General features: G+C 48.2%; 1 protein-coding gene across 1 annotated transcript; it reads right to left on the bottom strand.

Moving 5' to 3' along the window:
* Positions 1 to 9,654: 9,654 nt before the first annotated feature.
* Positions 9,655 to 11,726, bottom strand: LOC124686332 (scopoletin glucosyltransferase-like). Its single transcript, XM_047220298.1, has 2 exons — positions 10,472 to 11,726; positions 9,655 to 10,000 (listed from the first exon to the last, which is right to left on the bottom strand). Exons 1-2 carry the CDS (start codon positions 11,672 to 11,674, stop codon positions 9,668 to 9,670), a joined length of 1,536 nt encoding a protein of 511 aa, XP_047076254.1. The 5' UTR covers positions 11,675 to 11,726; the 3' UTR covers positions 9,655 to 9,667.
* Between the last annotated feature and the right edge of the window lie 1,829 nt (positions 11,727 to 13,555).

The raw sequence follows: 13,555 nt of genomic DNA, 5'->3' as shown, positions 1-13,555 counted from the left end.
GCTGCGCCACGTTCCAAGGGTTTGGCTCGGCAATCCCCGTCTTCTTGTCCTTAATTCTGTATGCTCCTCCTTCGATTACTTCTGTGACGATGTAAGGTCCAAGCCATGGTGACTCGAGTTTTTCATGACTTTTTTGATTTAGTCGTAAAACCAAGTCCCCAACTTGAAAAGATCTTGGTCGCAATCGTCGACTGTGGTAGTTTTTCAGATCCTGTTGATATTTGGCGACTCGTGATAGGACTTCATCTCGAGCCTCATCAAGTGCGTCGACATCATCCTCCAAAGCTCTTCTCGAAGTTTCTTCATCATATTCTGTAACTCTTGGAGAATCATGTTCTATTTCTATCGGCAGTACTGCTTCGGCTCCATGGACCAGGAAAAATGGCGTCTCCTGCGTCGCCATGTTTGGTGTTGTTCGAATACTCCACAACACGCTTGGCAGCTCCTCTGGCCAAGTATGCCTAGCTTTTTCCAATGGTCCCAACAGGCGCTTCTTGATACCATTGCAGATGATGCCATTGGCTTTCTCGACTTGACCATTGATCTGTGGATGTGCGACAGACGCAAAACTTAATTTGATGCCCACTTCTGCACAATATGCTTTGAACTCCTTGGACGTAAAGTTACTGCCGTTGTCTGTGACAATGCTGTGAGGGACTCCAAATCGAAAGACGATGCTTTTCACAAACTTGATTGTCGACGCGCCGTCCGGTGAATTTATCGGCTTTGCTTCTATCCACTTGGTGAATTTGTCGACAGCTACGAGCATATACTCTTATCCTCCTGGCGAAGCTTTGTGTAGTTTTCCCACCATATCGAGACCCCATTGAGCAAAGGGCCAGGATAATGGGATTGGCATCAGTTCCGCCGCCGGAGAGTGAGGTTTGGCAGCAAATCTTTGGCACGCGTCGCAAGTGCGCACTATTTCCTTCGCGTCCTCAATTGCTGTTAACCAATAGAAACCTGCCCTGAAGACTTTGGCCGCAATAGCTCGACTGCTTGCATGATGCCCGCATATTCCTTCGTGTACATCTTTCAGGATTATCCTTCCTTCTTCGGGTGTGACACATCTCTGTAGCACACCCGAGATACTTCGCTTGTACAACTCCCCTTTTACCACAGTAAAAGCTTTAGATCGTCTAATTATTCGCCTTGCTTCAACTGGATCGTCGGGTATTGTTTTCCTTAGGATGTATGATATGTATGCCTGCATCCATGGAATTTGCACCATCATGACTAGCTCCTGTTCCTCTTCTTCTTCTTCCAATGATTCTTTGGTGGCACTCGAAGGTTTCTCTTCCTTCTCCTTCTTCTTCGTTTTCATTGGCTTTGTTGATCTCTCGCTTATTTCTTCCCAAAACACGCCTGGAGGAATCGCGAGACATTGTGACCCGATGTTTGCAAGAACATCGGCTTCATCATTGCTCAACCTGCTGATGTGGTTTACCTCGCATCCATCAAACAGTTTTTCCAGCTCGTTATACATCTCCTTGTATGCTATCATACTCTCATTGACTGCGTCACATTGATTCATAACTTGTTGTGCCACCAACTGTGAGTCGCCGAAGATTTTCAGTCGGGTTGCACCGCAAGCTTTCGCCATCTTCATCCCATGTATGAGAGCTTCATATTCTGCTTCATTGTTAGATGCGTTTGGGAACGTCATCCGTAGGACATACTTCAACTTGTCGCCTTCAGGTGATACTAGTATCACTCCTGCTCCAGCTCCTTCTAACCTTTTGGACCCGTCAAAGTTCATAGTCCAGGTTCTCGATAAATCTGGAGGCCCTGTGTTTTGTAGCTCCATCCACTCTGCAATGAAATCCGGTAAAACCTGCAATTTTATTGCTTTTCTTTTTTCATACGTGATGTCCCGAGGGGAGAGCTCTATTCCCCAAAGGGAGACACGACCCGTAGCTTCTGGATTATTCAATATATTTGATAGAGGAGCTTCGTTGACCACTATTATCGGGTGTGCCGAGAAATAGTGTCGTAATTTTCTTGCTGTCGTAAATACTCCGTACGCCAGCTTCTGGTATTGGGGGTACCGTTGTTTTGAAGGTGACAGTACTTCACTGATGAAATATACTGGCCTCTGTACTCCATGGAGCTTTCCTTCTTCCTCTCTCTCGACTACTAGAGCCGTGCTGACGACCTGAGGCATGGCTGCAATGTATAGGAGGAGAGGTTCCTTCTCTTTAGGCGCCACCAGGATTGGTGGTGTCGAAATTGAGCGCTTGAGATTCTCGAAAGCTCTGTCTGCTTCCTCGTTCCATTGAAACTTCTCCCCCTGTTTGATCAGTCCATAGAACGGCAGCGCTTTTTCTCCTAGCCTGGCGACGAATCTGCTTAAAGCTGCGACTCGCCCCGTCAGCTGTTGTATTTCTCTCAACTTTGTTGGCTTCCTCATAGTTACGATGGCCTATATTTTTTCGGGATTAGCTTCAATCCCTCTTGCTGATACTAAGAACCCGAGAAGTTCTCCCGCAGGAACGCCAAAAGAGCACTTTGTCGGGTTCAGCTTAAGGCAGAACTTGTCGAGGTTGTCGAAGGTTTCCTTCAAATCTTCGATCAGTGTTGACCCCTTCTTTGATGTTATCACGACATCGTCAATGTAGACTTGTACATTTTTTCCAATCTGTGTTGCAAGGCACTTCTGCATCATCCGCTGATATGTTGCTCCCGCGTTTTTCAAACCAAAGGGCATTGTTTTGTAGCAAAACACGCCGTAAGGTGTTATGAACGTTGTCTTGGCTTCATCATCTTCTTTTAATCTGATATGGTTATAACCAGAGTATGCGTCCAAGAAGGAAAGACGTTCACATCCTGCCGTGGAATCGATGATTTGATCGATCCTTGGGAGGGGGAAGTGATCCTTAGGACAGTGTTTATTGAGACACGTAAAGTCGACACACATGCGAAGGACTTTCGTGTGTTTCTTCGGCACCATCACTGGGTTAGCTACCCACGTGGCTTCTGTAGATATCTCTTTGATAAAACCAGCATCTTTGAGTCGATCTATTTCTGATAACATAGCTTTGCGGTTTGGTTCCGAAAACGCCGCAAAGGTTGTTTGATTGGTCTCGCGAGAGGATCCAAGTTGAGGTGGTGCTCGGCAAGTTCCCTGGGTACTCCTGGCATGTCAGCTGGGCACCATGCGAAGATTTTCCAGTGCTCACGGAGGAACTCGACGAGCGCGCTTTCCTATGCGATATCCATGTTTGCTGCAATGGATGTCGTTTTCTTTGGGTCCGTCGGGTGGATCTGCACCTCTTTTGAATCCTTGGCAGTGTTGAAGGTTGGCTCCCTGAGAGACCTCCCTGCATCTGGTAGCACATCATAATCAGTGAGCCTTGGCGCCATATATTCTGCTTGCATCCCGAAATTTTCTGCCAGTCGATGAAAATCATTGTCGCACTTATCAGACAGCGCGAAACTTCCCTTAATTGTGATAGGTCCCTTGGGTCCAGGCAATCTCCACAATAGGTACGTATAATGTGGTACCGCCATAAACCTGGCATATGCTGGTCGTCCCAACAAGGCGTGATATTGCGACGGGAAATCCACAACTTCAAACTCCAGATTCTCTATCCTGTAGTTTTCTCGGGTTCCAAACTGAACATCGAGATTGATCTTGCCCAACGGATAACTTGGCTTCTTTGGTGTGATCCCATGGAAACGTGTATCAGTTGGTTTCAGGTTTGCCAGGGATATGTTCATCTTCCTCAATGTATCTGCATACATAAGGTTTAAACTGCAGCCACCATCTATATAAACTCTCGACACGTCAAAGCCAGCAATTACTGCGGGTAAGATGAGTGCCGATTGTCCTGGTCGAGGAACTTGCTGTGGATGATTCGCAATTGTGAAGCCAATGTCTTGCCCCGACCAATTTAGGTACTCAACTGTTGGTGGCGGCATCTTCTCTGCCATGAACACTTGCCGTGAGATTACCTTCTGCGCCCTGTTAGATGGCCTAGCTTTCTGAATCATCGAGACCGCACCGTTGGAGTTGGGGTCAACATATGGAGGTGGGTGTGGTGCTGCCGCTATTCTGAGCTGGTGCCGATTTTCGTCCGTAATTGCGGGAGGAGGTGGGAGGTGAATCTCACTCCTTGGCCCCTGGGGGTTTCTGTTCATTGCTTGGGCATTTGCAATTCCCGCGGCTCGCAACATTGCCTGAAAGTTGCGACAGTCTTTTTGGAGATGCCCTGACTGCCTCTTTCCGTTGCTGTCGAGATAAAAGTGCATCTGACACGGTCCGTTCATCATCTCCTCGGGGGACACATAAGGTCTTCGAAACCTTGGTCCACTATTTTGCCTATTCCCGCGGAAATCACCTCTATTGTCACCTTGTTGTTCATTGCTCCTTTGGTAATCTTCTCGACTATTTCCTCCAGAGTTTCCTCGGAAACCAGCCGATATGTGGCCAGGTGCGTCATTATTGTAGAACTGGCGAGAAAATCGCCTTCTATTTTGAAAATTTCGACCGCGATCCTCTTCTGGCGACCTATGTCGCTTGTTGTATATCGCATCTTCTCCATCTGCCCACTTGTTTGCTATCTCCATCAATGCTGATATTGTCTTAGGGTTGGTTCTTCCTAAGTCCTCGATGAAATCTCCTCGTCGAATTCCTGCCAGGAACGCGTCTATTGCTCTCTCGTCAGATATATCCTCTGCCGAGTTTTTAATAATGTTCCACCTCTGTATATATTTCCTCATCGACTCGTCGTGTTTCTGTCAACACGCCCTTAACTCTTCCAACGACGCAGGTTTCTTGCAGGTGGATCGGAAATTCCTCACGAAGATGTCCTCAAAACTATCCCAGCTGTCGATGGAACCTGGGGGAAGTTTTTTTATCCAAGATCTCGCGGCACCTCTCAGATGAACTTGGATACTTTGCATGGTCGTTGCTCTGGTTCCTCCTACTAGTTTTACCATCTCGAGATAATCTACGAGCCAATCCTCGGGATCCTGCAGGCCGTCGAATTTCTTGAAATTTTCGGGCAACTTAAACCCTTTCGGGACGCGAGTCTTTCGAACTCGTCTCGTAAAGCACGGGAGCCCACACATATCTTCGTCGGCAACTTCTGGTGAATGCCGACGTTCTCTTCTTTCTTGTCGCGCTCTATCCACCCTAACTTGAGCTGCTGTGTCTCTTGCTCCACTTGTTCTTGGTGGGTCTTGAACCGCTGCGGTGGGTCGTGGACTATTTTGCCTAGGATTTTCTTCGGGAGGCGTGGCTGCGAACGCTGTTCACATAACTCCAACTCCAGCCATTGCCATATTGAACAATGCTTCTCTTGGGTCCCCAGGGGGTGGTCTGGACGCGAGGATGTAAGCTTGCGTTGCCATGTATACTGCTTCTGGCGTTTTCGGGATGATATTTCCCCTTGTATCAATCGACATGAAGGACATGTCGAGATTTTGAATTATGTTTCCTCTCTCTTCTTCAGGTATATTTTGCAGTCGAGATCTTGCTCTTCTTCGAGCGTCTCTATGGCTATCTCCTGAAGTTTCTGATTGTCGACTGAGCTCTGCTCGATGCCTGTTTGACGCGGGGGCTGCCTCTTTTCTTCTATTCAGGGATGCTGTCTGTTTTTCCAGCTCCCTACTCACCCGAGCAAGTTTATATTGATAGGCTTGTAATTCTTCTGCAGTAGCAGTGGTGGTCATTGGTTCTGAACCATCCATGACTCTTGCGGCCCTATCCCATGCTGCTTGCGGGAGTTGAACTCTTACGCGAGATGAAGGCCCAGCATATTTAGTGCCTAGGCCTCTTCTAAGATCAGCGGGATCGACGCATGGATTTCCCAAATCATCGAAAGCCTCTGATGTCTCTGGTTCTGCTCGGCCTGCCTCTTCAATTGCACAGATTTGATGGTATTTTGAGTATTGATTTTTGTCGGGATTGGTGACACCATCATATAGATTGGTGAAGACCTTTCCGATGGCAGCAGATTTGTCGATGAAGTTGAAGCTGTCGACGCTGTCGGAATCGCTGCTTATAAAGGAGTCCGCAGACGACTCGAAAGATGTGTCGATGAAGATCTTGGCGAGCTTTCCACTTGCCTTGGTGTCGATGAAGCGTGGCGACGAAAACTCCTCGTCACTCGACGAAAAGTCAGAATCGACCGCTGAAAATTCCGACGAGATCGGAACTTCGAGACGGTAGGATCCTTCCTTGTTGACGCCAAATCGGAATTCTCCAAACGTCATGACGATGGGTTCCTCCAGATAGGCACATGCATCCATACGGGAGGGCGGGTGAGGAATAAAATCGACTAGATCGCGTTTTTCCCGTTTACCTCGATCCATCGCATTGCTAGCCACCGACGAAGTCGACGATTCTGGACGTGCCATCGAGATCAGTTCCTTGCAGCCTCTAATCCCCACAGACGGCGCCAATTGACAAAGGATTAATTTGTCAATGCCTACAGATTGTAGACTAGGGCTTTGCTGGAAGTAGAGGGCAAGTAGATCTCGAAGGTTTCAGCCGAAAAGTACTCGCTGATTATGAAAACTAGGGTTCTGTTGACAATAGATTCGATCCTTTCTTTGTCTCTCGACTTCCCCTTATATATGAGGTGGAACCGAGGGTTTCGTAATACATAAGTTTACAGAGTCCGGGAGGGTTTCTAACCCGTCCCGCAAGATTACAAGTATCCTTTCCTAATACAACTCTAGCTTTCCTTAATGAAATCTTGGGCTTCCGAATCTCCTTATTCTTCGGGTCATGGGCCTCCAGTAAACCCCGGATACTATCTTCGGCAGGCCCATTAGGGATGCCTATGTCAGGTGACTCTAAATATAAGAAAAAAAAAACTTGATTTTGCTGTTCATATTTGTCTTGTGTGTGTACATGAGATCTGAAAAGATCCCATTCGATAAAAACTTACGTGTATATTAATTTTAGAATAAAAAAGGGCTCTATAGCATGAGTGATACTTTGGCTCTTGGGTGCCTATGCTCCATTTATTTTGAAATACATTTTGATATATTTTGAAGTTTTTTAAAATTCTAGACGGTTCACATGTTAATCTTCACATGCTATGTGGGTACAAAATATTTCCATGAAAAATTGACTTGTCATTTACACTGTGTAAAAAGACAAAAGTACTTGTCTTTTTTACGTCGACCATAAAAAGTATCGGCTTTTCGCGAAACTGTACAAACAGAAATAGATTGTCAAGATGTAAATACCAAATCTTTTATTGATTTTTTTATGATTAAAAGTACGCTTTTTAGGTGGTTGGAATCTAGTATATATCCGGGAGGCTAATTAATTTCTGCTCATAGCCACCCAAGCTCCACTTTAAGTTTCCTCGTTTACACGGGGATACCATCGGGCAGGGCCGGCCCTGACCCATGGCAGCCATGGGTGGCCGCCTGGGCCCAGGCCGGAGGGGGGCCCAGGACCAGATATTCTCTTTACTATGGGCTAGAATTTTTTTTAGTATGGAACGGAAGGGAGACAACGAATTAATCAAGACCTGCAGCTAATCTCTGAGCGGTCCAACTCCCATCTCCATCGAGAGTCTTCACGAGGGCGCGAATGCCCTGCCACTAGTACGCGTGAGCCTGACCTGCGCGTGAGTGCCGGAGTGCGTTACCCGATCGGTCCAACTTCCTGCACGTGACCTTTTGTTAATCAGGGATTAGTGAGCGTGTGACCGATCCGTCTAATTCCCTGCGTAGCTGCCTCTGTGTCTTCCTCATCTCTGTGTTTTGCCGATTACTTCATCAACATTAGCTCGCTAATCGGTGCCGTCCCTGCCTGCCCGTTTGTAAGTCTAAATCTCTAGTCTAATTCTCATCTAATTCATAACTTATTCTTTCGATTAGGGTTCTAATTTGATTTTTTTTTTCATTATTATAGGTGCTATAATGCCAAAAAAATTGTCGGGTGGTGAAAAAAAAAAGAAAAAAAGAAAGCTAGATAATCAGTTTATTGATTAGCAAAGAGGTGCTTTAAATAAGTATTTTTCAGTATTGAATCGCAAAGAATGGCTTTAAATAAGTATTTGTCAGCCGAAAGAAGTTTCTCTAACTTGAAGCTACTGAGAAATTGTTTGAGGTCAACTATGTTACAAATGCGTGAAGAAGTTTTTTTGTGAAGCATTGAAGCGTAATTATCGATGGAGTCATTGTAATTTGGTTTTTTATTTGAGCTAACTAAACTAGTAAAAAATATGTGTCATATTTTTGTCATTTTATTATTATTTCTATCGTAAATATGCATACATATATTAGTCTTTAGAGCATCTCCAGCCGCGTCCCCCAAAGCGTCCCCCAAACCGCGCCGGGTCGAGCGTTTGGGGGACGTGTTTTGTTCGTGCCGCATTTGGGGGACGTCGCTCCCCAGCCGCGTCCCCCAAACGCCGCCTCCAAACATTAAAAGTACTTTTTTGGCTAGAAAAAACTATTTACTAATATTCAAATCGGTTGAACATAAACAAATTATATACAAAACTTTGAAAAAATATAATTAAATACATATAAACTATCTACTTCTTCTTCTTCGCTGATGGCCCCGCCTCGTCGTCGTCATCGCGGTGGCGCTTCCTGCTCGTCACCTCTTCCGAAGAGGCGGTGTCGGCGCCCGACGCGTCGGAGTCCTCCTCGTCATCGTCGGTGCTCGTCGGCTGCGCCTTTGCCTTGGCCTTGGCCTTGGCCTTGGCGGCCTTGGCGGCCTTGGCCGCCTTCGCCTTCGCCTTCGCACGGGCCACCGCCGCCGCCGCGTCCTCGCTCTCTTCTTCCTCCGCGTCCTCCTCCCAGTCCAGCCATTCCTCCTCGCTGTCAACTGGCGGCGGGGAATCGTCGCCGCTGCTCGGCGTCCCGGCTCGTCCCACCAATGGCGCCGGCCCGACAGGCTTTCCTCGTCGGAGGTGTCGGACGGGAGCCGGGAGATGTAGCTCATCGTCGGCCGGAGGTGTCGGATGGAGGCTTGGATGAATGGCGGCGTACGTACGGGTCTTATTGAGCGCGGATGAACAGCGGCGCAGAAGTCGAAGATAGCAGCGGTTGTTCTTCCGAGGAGTCGGCGCTCCATTCCGGCGGGGTTGGCGCGTCGTCGACGCGGTTGCCAATGCGACGGTTCCGCTTCCTGGCAACTGCACCGTCGCTACGTATGTGGCGGTTGAGCGTCCGAGCCGCTGACGGGTCGGCCCCGCCACTCCCCGCCTCGTCTTTCGTTGTGTCCGGCGTGCCCGTGCGTCCCCTGTGGGACGGGGACGGGCTCGGGACGCCGGACACCGTATCAGGCCGCGCCGGACAAAAAAGACCTTTGGGACGCGCGGCTAGGAATGTTTTTTTATCCGGCGCGCCCAAATCGCTTTGGGGGACGGTTTGGGGACGCGACTGGAGATGCTCTTAACAAGGCCCCGAAAAACATAGGACCGGCCCTGCCATCGGGCAATATAACCAGTAACCACAAGACAAACAAAGAGTCACAAGTCTGCAAGATGCCAAGATCGATACTGGTGCAATTAAGATACATCACTGTATGGACTGATCACTGGAAACATGGCACGAGCGTGATCTGTGCTAGTAGCTAGCGACATTCAAGGTACAACAGCATCGTCGGTACTGTGACGAAGAACGCTGACGGTTTAACGGGCCACTAACTAATTAATGGACGAAAAAATGCCAACTTTCAACTGACGGGTCAAGATCCATCTGCTGCCCGGACCTCTTCTCCACCGCGCGGAGCACCGGCGGCGCACCGGCGGCGGGCCATCAACTCGTCCAACAGCCGTCCGACATCGTTGTACGAAGACCCGTCCTTCTCCACCGCGCTCCTCGCCTTGACACCTAGTTCATCAGCCTTCTTCCGTATAGCATCTCCTTCCAGCTGGCTGTCGCCCATCAGCCTCGTGATGGATCGAGCGATCAGCTCGCCGGCGATCACCTCATGGGCCTCCAGAGATGAGGCGTAGTCCTTGGCACCGATGCTGACACCCACCTTGAGCACCTCCACGACGAGCTTCTCGTTGAAGAACTGGTCTGACAGAGTTGAATCGCTCAACTCCTGAACTAGCTACTTACTTCTCTGGTTGTTTCACACAACACACGCGATACACAGTGTTTGGCCTCGGACTGTTTCACACAGCCAAGCTTTTCTTCTCTCTGTATTCTCTTAACTGAAACAAAGCTGGCTTACAATGCTTAAATAGCTAACTCGACGCTGCCAGGCAACAACCTGCCCGGCTACCATGCATACGACCTCCTCCACTAACAAGATAACTATATGACCTATTCATATGCCACTACATGCATGAACTACTCAACGATCATGCAGCCTGCCGTTGTGCTTCTCACACAGGACGTCCGCTTCACGCGGCACCTCAACTCCCCGCCGACTGCACGTTTCGCACGTACATCTGCTAATCGGCATCGGCCCTACATGACACGCTAAGTACAAGCAAACGAATTTAAACATGCTGATACAAATATTAAGATTAGTGCTAACATGGTCCGCGTACCGTGGCCACGTGACCATCGGCACGCCGGCGCTGACGGCCTCCAGTATCGAGTTCCAGCCGCAGTGCGTCATGAACCCGGCGAGGGCTGGGTGGTTCAGAATGAGCCTCTGCGGCGCCCAGCCTCGGATGATGAAGCCGCGGCTGTCGTCGACGTCTGCCGTCAGCTCAATGAAGCCTTCAGGCATCCACTCCGACCAGTCGTCGACCGTGGCCGCTGCACCACCGATGACCCACACGAAGTTCCTGCCCGAGATGTCAAGGCTGCGGGCGATCTCGCGCAGCTCCGCAGGGGAGAAACTGCTTACCGTGCCGAAGGAGACGTATACCACCGAGCCGGCCGGCTTCGTGTCTAGCCACCGGAGGCAGCTGTCCGCGCCGCCTCCTGGCGGGAGTGCATTCGCCTTGGTGCCGAGCGCGACCGGCCCGACGAGCCACGCGCGGCGGCCGAGCGTCGCGCGGAAGTGCTCCACGTAGTCCGGCTCCAGCTCCTGGAAGCTGTTGAACACCTCGCCGAAGCTCCTCTGGTCGGCTGCGTTGTTGCTCTGGAAGAACTCCCACAAGTGATTCCCGGGGTCCATCATCTGGCTCTGCCGCATCTCAACACGGTGCGGCAGCCCCGGCAGGGAGACGAGCCGTCCGCCGTCGTTGTCTTCGGGGGAAGTTGTCGTGGTCTCCAGCGGGCTGTTGCGAAGCAAGCACTCGTTGCAGGAACGCGCGAACAGGCTGCTACCAAAGAAGACGAGCCGCGGGACGCCGTGCTCCACAGCGGCGTCCGCGGACCAGGTGAAGAAGCTGTCGGACACGACGGCGTCGACGGGGTGGTTGTCGGCCAGGAACCGGTCGAAGGGCTCGCGGAACAGCTGCATCGCCTGCATGAAGTTGGCCCTGTAGTCTACCTGCAACGTCGCCAAGGCCGTCACGTTCTCGACGCCCGGCGGGAGCCCCACGTCGGGGAAAGGCATGAGGGAGATCTCGACCGCCGAGGTGGAGTCGGTGCCGTGGAGATTGGCGCGGTCGACAGCCGGACGGATGGTGTCGGCGTTGACGGGCGTGGTGAGGATGGTGCACCTCGCGCCGCGAGCGGCGAATAGCGCCGCCATGTCGGCGACCGGGATGAGGTGTCCGGCCGCGAAGAAGGGGAAGAAAAGGATGTGCAGCGGTTGCTGCCGCGGCTCATCGCTGGTAGCCATGCTTTCTTGACAACACACGTAGTAGTGTTCTACTCCTGTGGTGAATGTTGCTTTTGGAAGAAATAATCTGCTGCCTTTTTGTGGTCGTTGAACTAGTAGTCTCGAGGGAGCTGAAGAGGAAGACTTGAAGCGTGAGAAATTATTGGAGTTGCTAAAGAACAGAATTGTGAATAAGGTCCACAGGTTGGGATCTTGTGACCAGGCCACTCCAACGGGTCACTGCCATCACAATCTGTCCGTCGAGAAGAGCAGGAGTAGGTGCGGTTTGATAATTACTAGATGGACCTCGCGCGTCTTGCCGCGCCGTTTTTCTTTACACTCGTCTGTTTTTTTCTTCGTTATTTATTTTCAACAATTTTATTTAATGAGCTGCAATAGCATGTCCCGCCGACAACTGAATCCACCTGCATCAGATCAACCTTACTCACTCCTTGAATGACTTTTATATAATCAGGATGCTCACCGCAAAGAAAAGTGAGCAACCACAAAGAAAAGGAAGCAACCATACTCAATACCTAGAAAATTATCACAATTACTTCATCAAATGACAGTACATTTCAACAATGATTTAAACTTTCATGTATAGCTTTTCGAGGCATCGCTCCACTATGTCAAATATTCAAAATTTTGCTGAATATGGCAACATTCACAAAATTTACTTTATTGATCTTCGCAATCGCATTGGTTTACACTTCCAAGAAGAGATTTATGCACAATAAGAACCAAATAGCTTTAACCTATTGTGTCTACAATCTAGATTAATCTGACCAATATGTCATTGTGTATACCAGCAGTGTACTGAATTAAAGTTTTAAGGCATACCTGGTCTAGTGCAAGAATGATAGAAGACACATTACACTTGTATGTCTGTGCCCAACAGATATTTGCTACATAAAAAAATATTACAGAAGAATGGCGTGATAAGTATAAATGGATCATCCATCCTTTATTAAATGTGGGATGGTCACACCTACAATTATGAGTGGAAGAGTAGAATCATCGTATGATGCTCAGGACTTCAGGTTTCTCTCGCATACAACACAAGATTTGTTACCGTCAATTACTTAAAGTATAGTGAATAACTTTAACTATTCATTGAGAATAAACATGATTGTTGAGAAACCATTACTCAACAAGATAGAAATCTAATACCTAAAGAAAATTATTATTTGAAAGATTAATATATTGTAATCAGTGCCTAACACGAGATCAGTTAGCATTAACTAAAATAAGAGGCCAGTTAACCACAAGAACACAAGTCTATCTTAAAGCATGCACGACCAAACTGGTGGCTTCTAGTTTGTTCTTTTCCTTTCACTTACAATGAATCTTGAAATATCATCATCATAGGAGATCTACACTGAAACAACAGAAATTTGTGCCGAATATCAGCAAAATAATAGCTTCACGCAACCGGCCTCATGTGCAAGCCACTATAATTTAGAAGAGTCACCTCTTACTTACAGAATAAAAACATAAAAATAATATTACTCCATGTTCAAAATCTAAGATATGATTTTATAGATAGAAATCACACTTAGTAATTTGACGCATATTCCATGAGAAGAAAATAGATTTGATTCACAATGAACACTTTGGGGGATTCACAAGCACCTCACAGGATCGTCATATTCGAATTTATCTTACCTGCACATAGCACTTCCGAAAAACTGAACTCATACTAATTACGTCACAGAAAATTTTGGTGGACAAAGTAATATTTATGGCACAGCTAACTTGGTGGTGGAATAGCGTAGGCAATTGAACATTTTTATGACGCATAAGATTCTCAAGCAAATTGGTTCCATAACAGGATGCCCAGATGGTTTTGTGAACATCACTTTTCCTAGATTCTGTACAATTTCTGCGAGAAGGATTCAA

Source organism: Lolium rigidum, chromosome 2 (genome assembly GCF_022539505.1).
Source record: "Lolium rigidum isolate FL_2022 chromosome 2, APGP_CSIRO_Lrig_0.1, whole genome shotgun sequence".
NCBI classification, from domain to species: Eukaryota; Viridiplantae; Streptophyta; class Magnoliopsida; order Poales; family Poaceae; genus Lolium; species Lolium rigidum.
This window is presented reverse-complemented; position numbering and strand designations above follow the sequence as displayed.

Coding starts and splice junctions, on each gene's coding strand:
- LOC124686332 (XM_047220298.1), bottom strand. CDS start 11,674: ATGGCTACCAGCGATGAGCCGCGGCAGCAACCGCTGCACATCCTTTTC. Junction 10,001..10,471: donor GGCCACGGTACGCGGACCAT/GTTAGCACTAAT, acceptor CTGTCAGACCAG/TTCTTCAACGAGAAGCTCGT.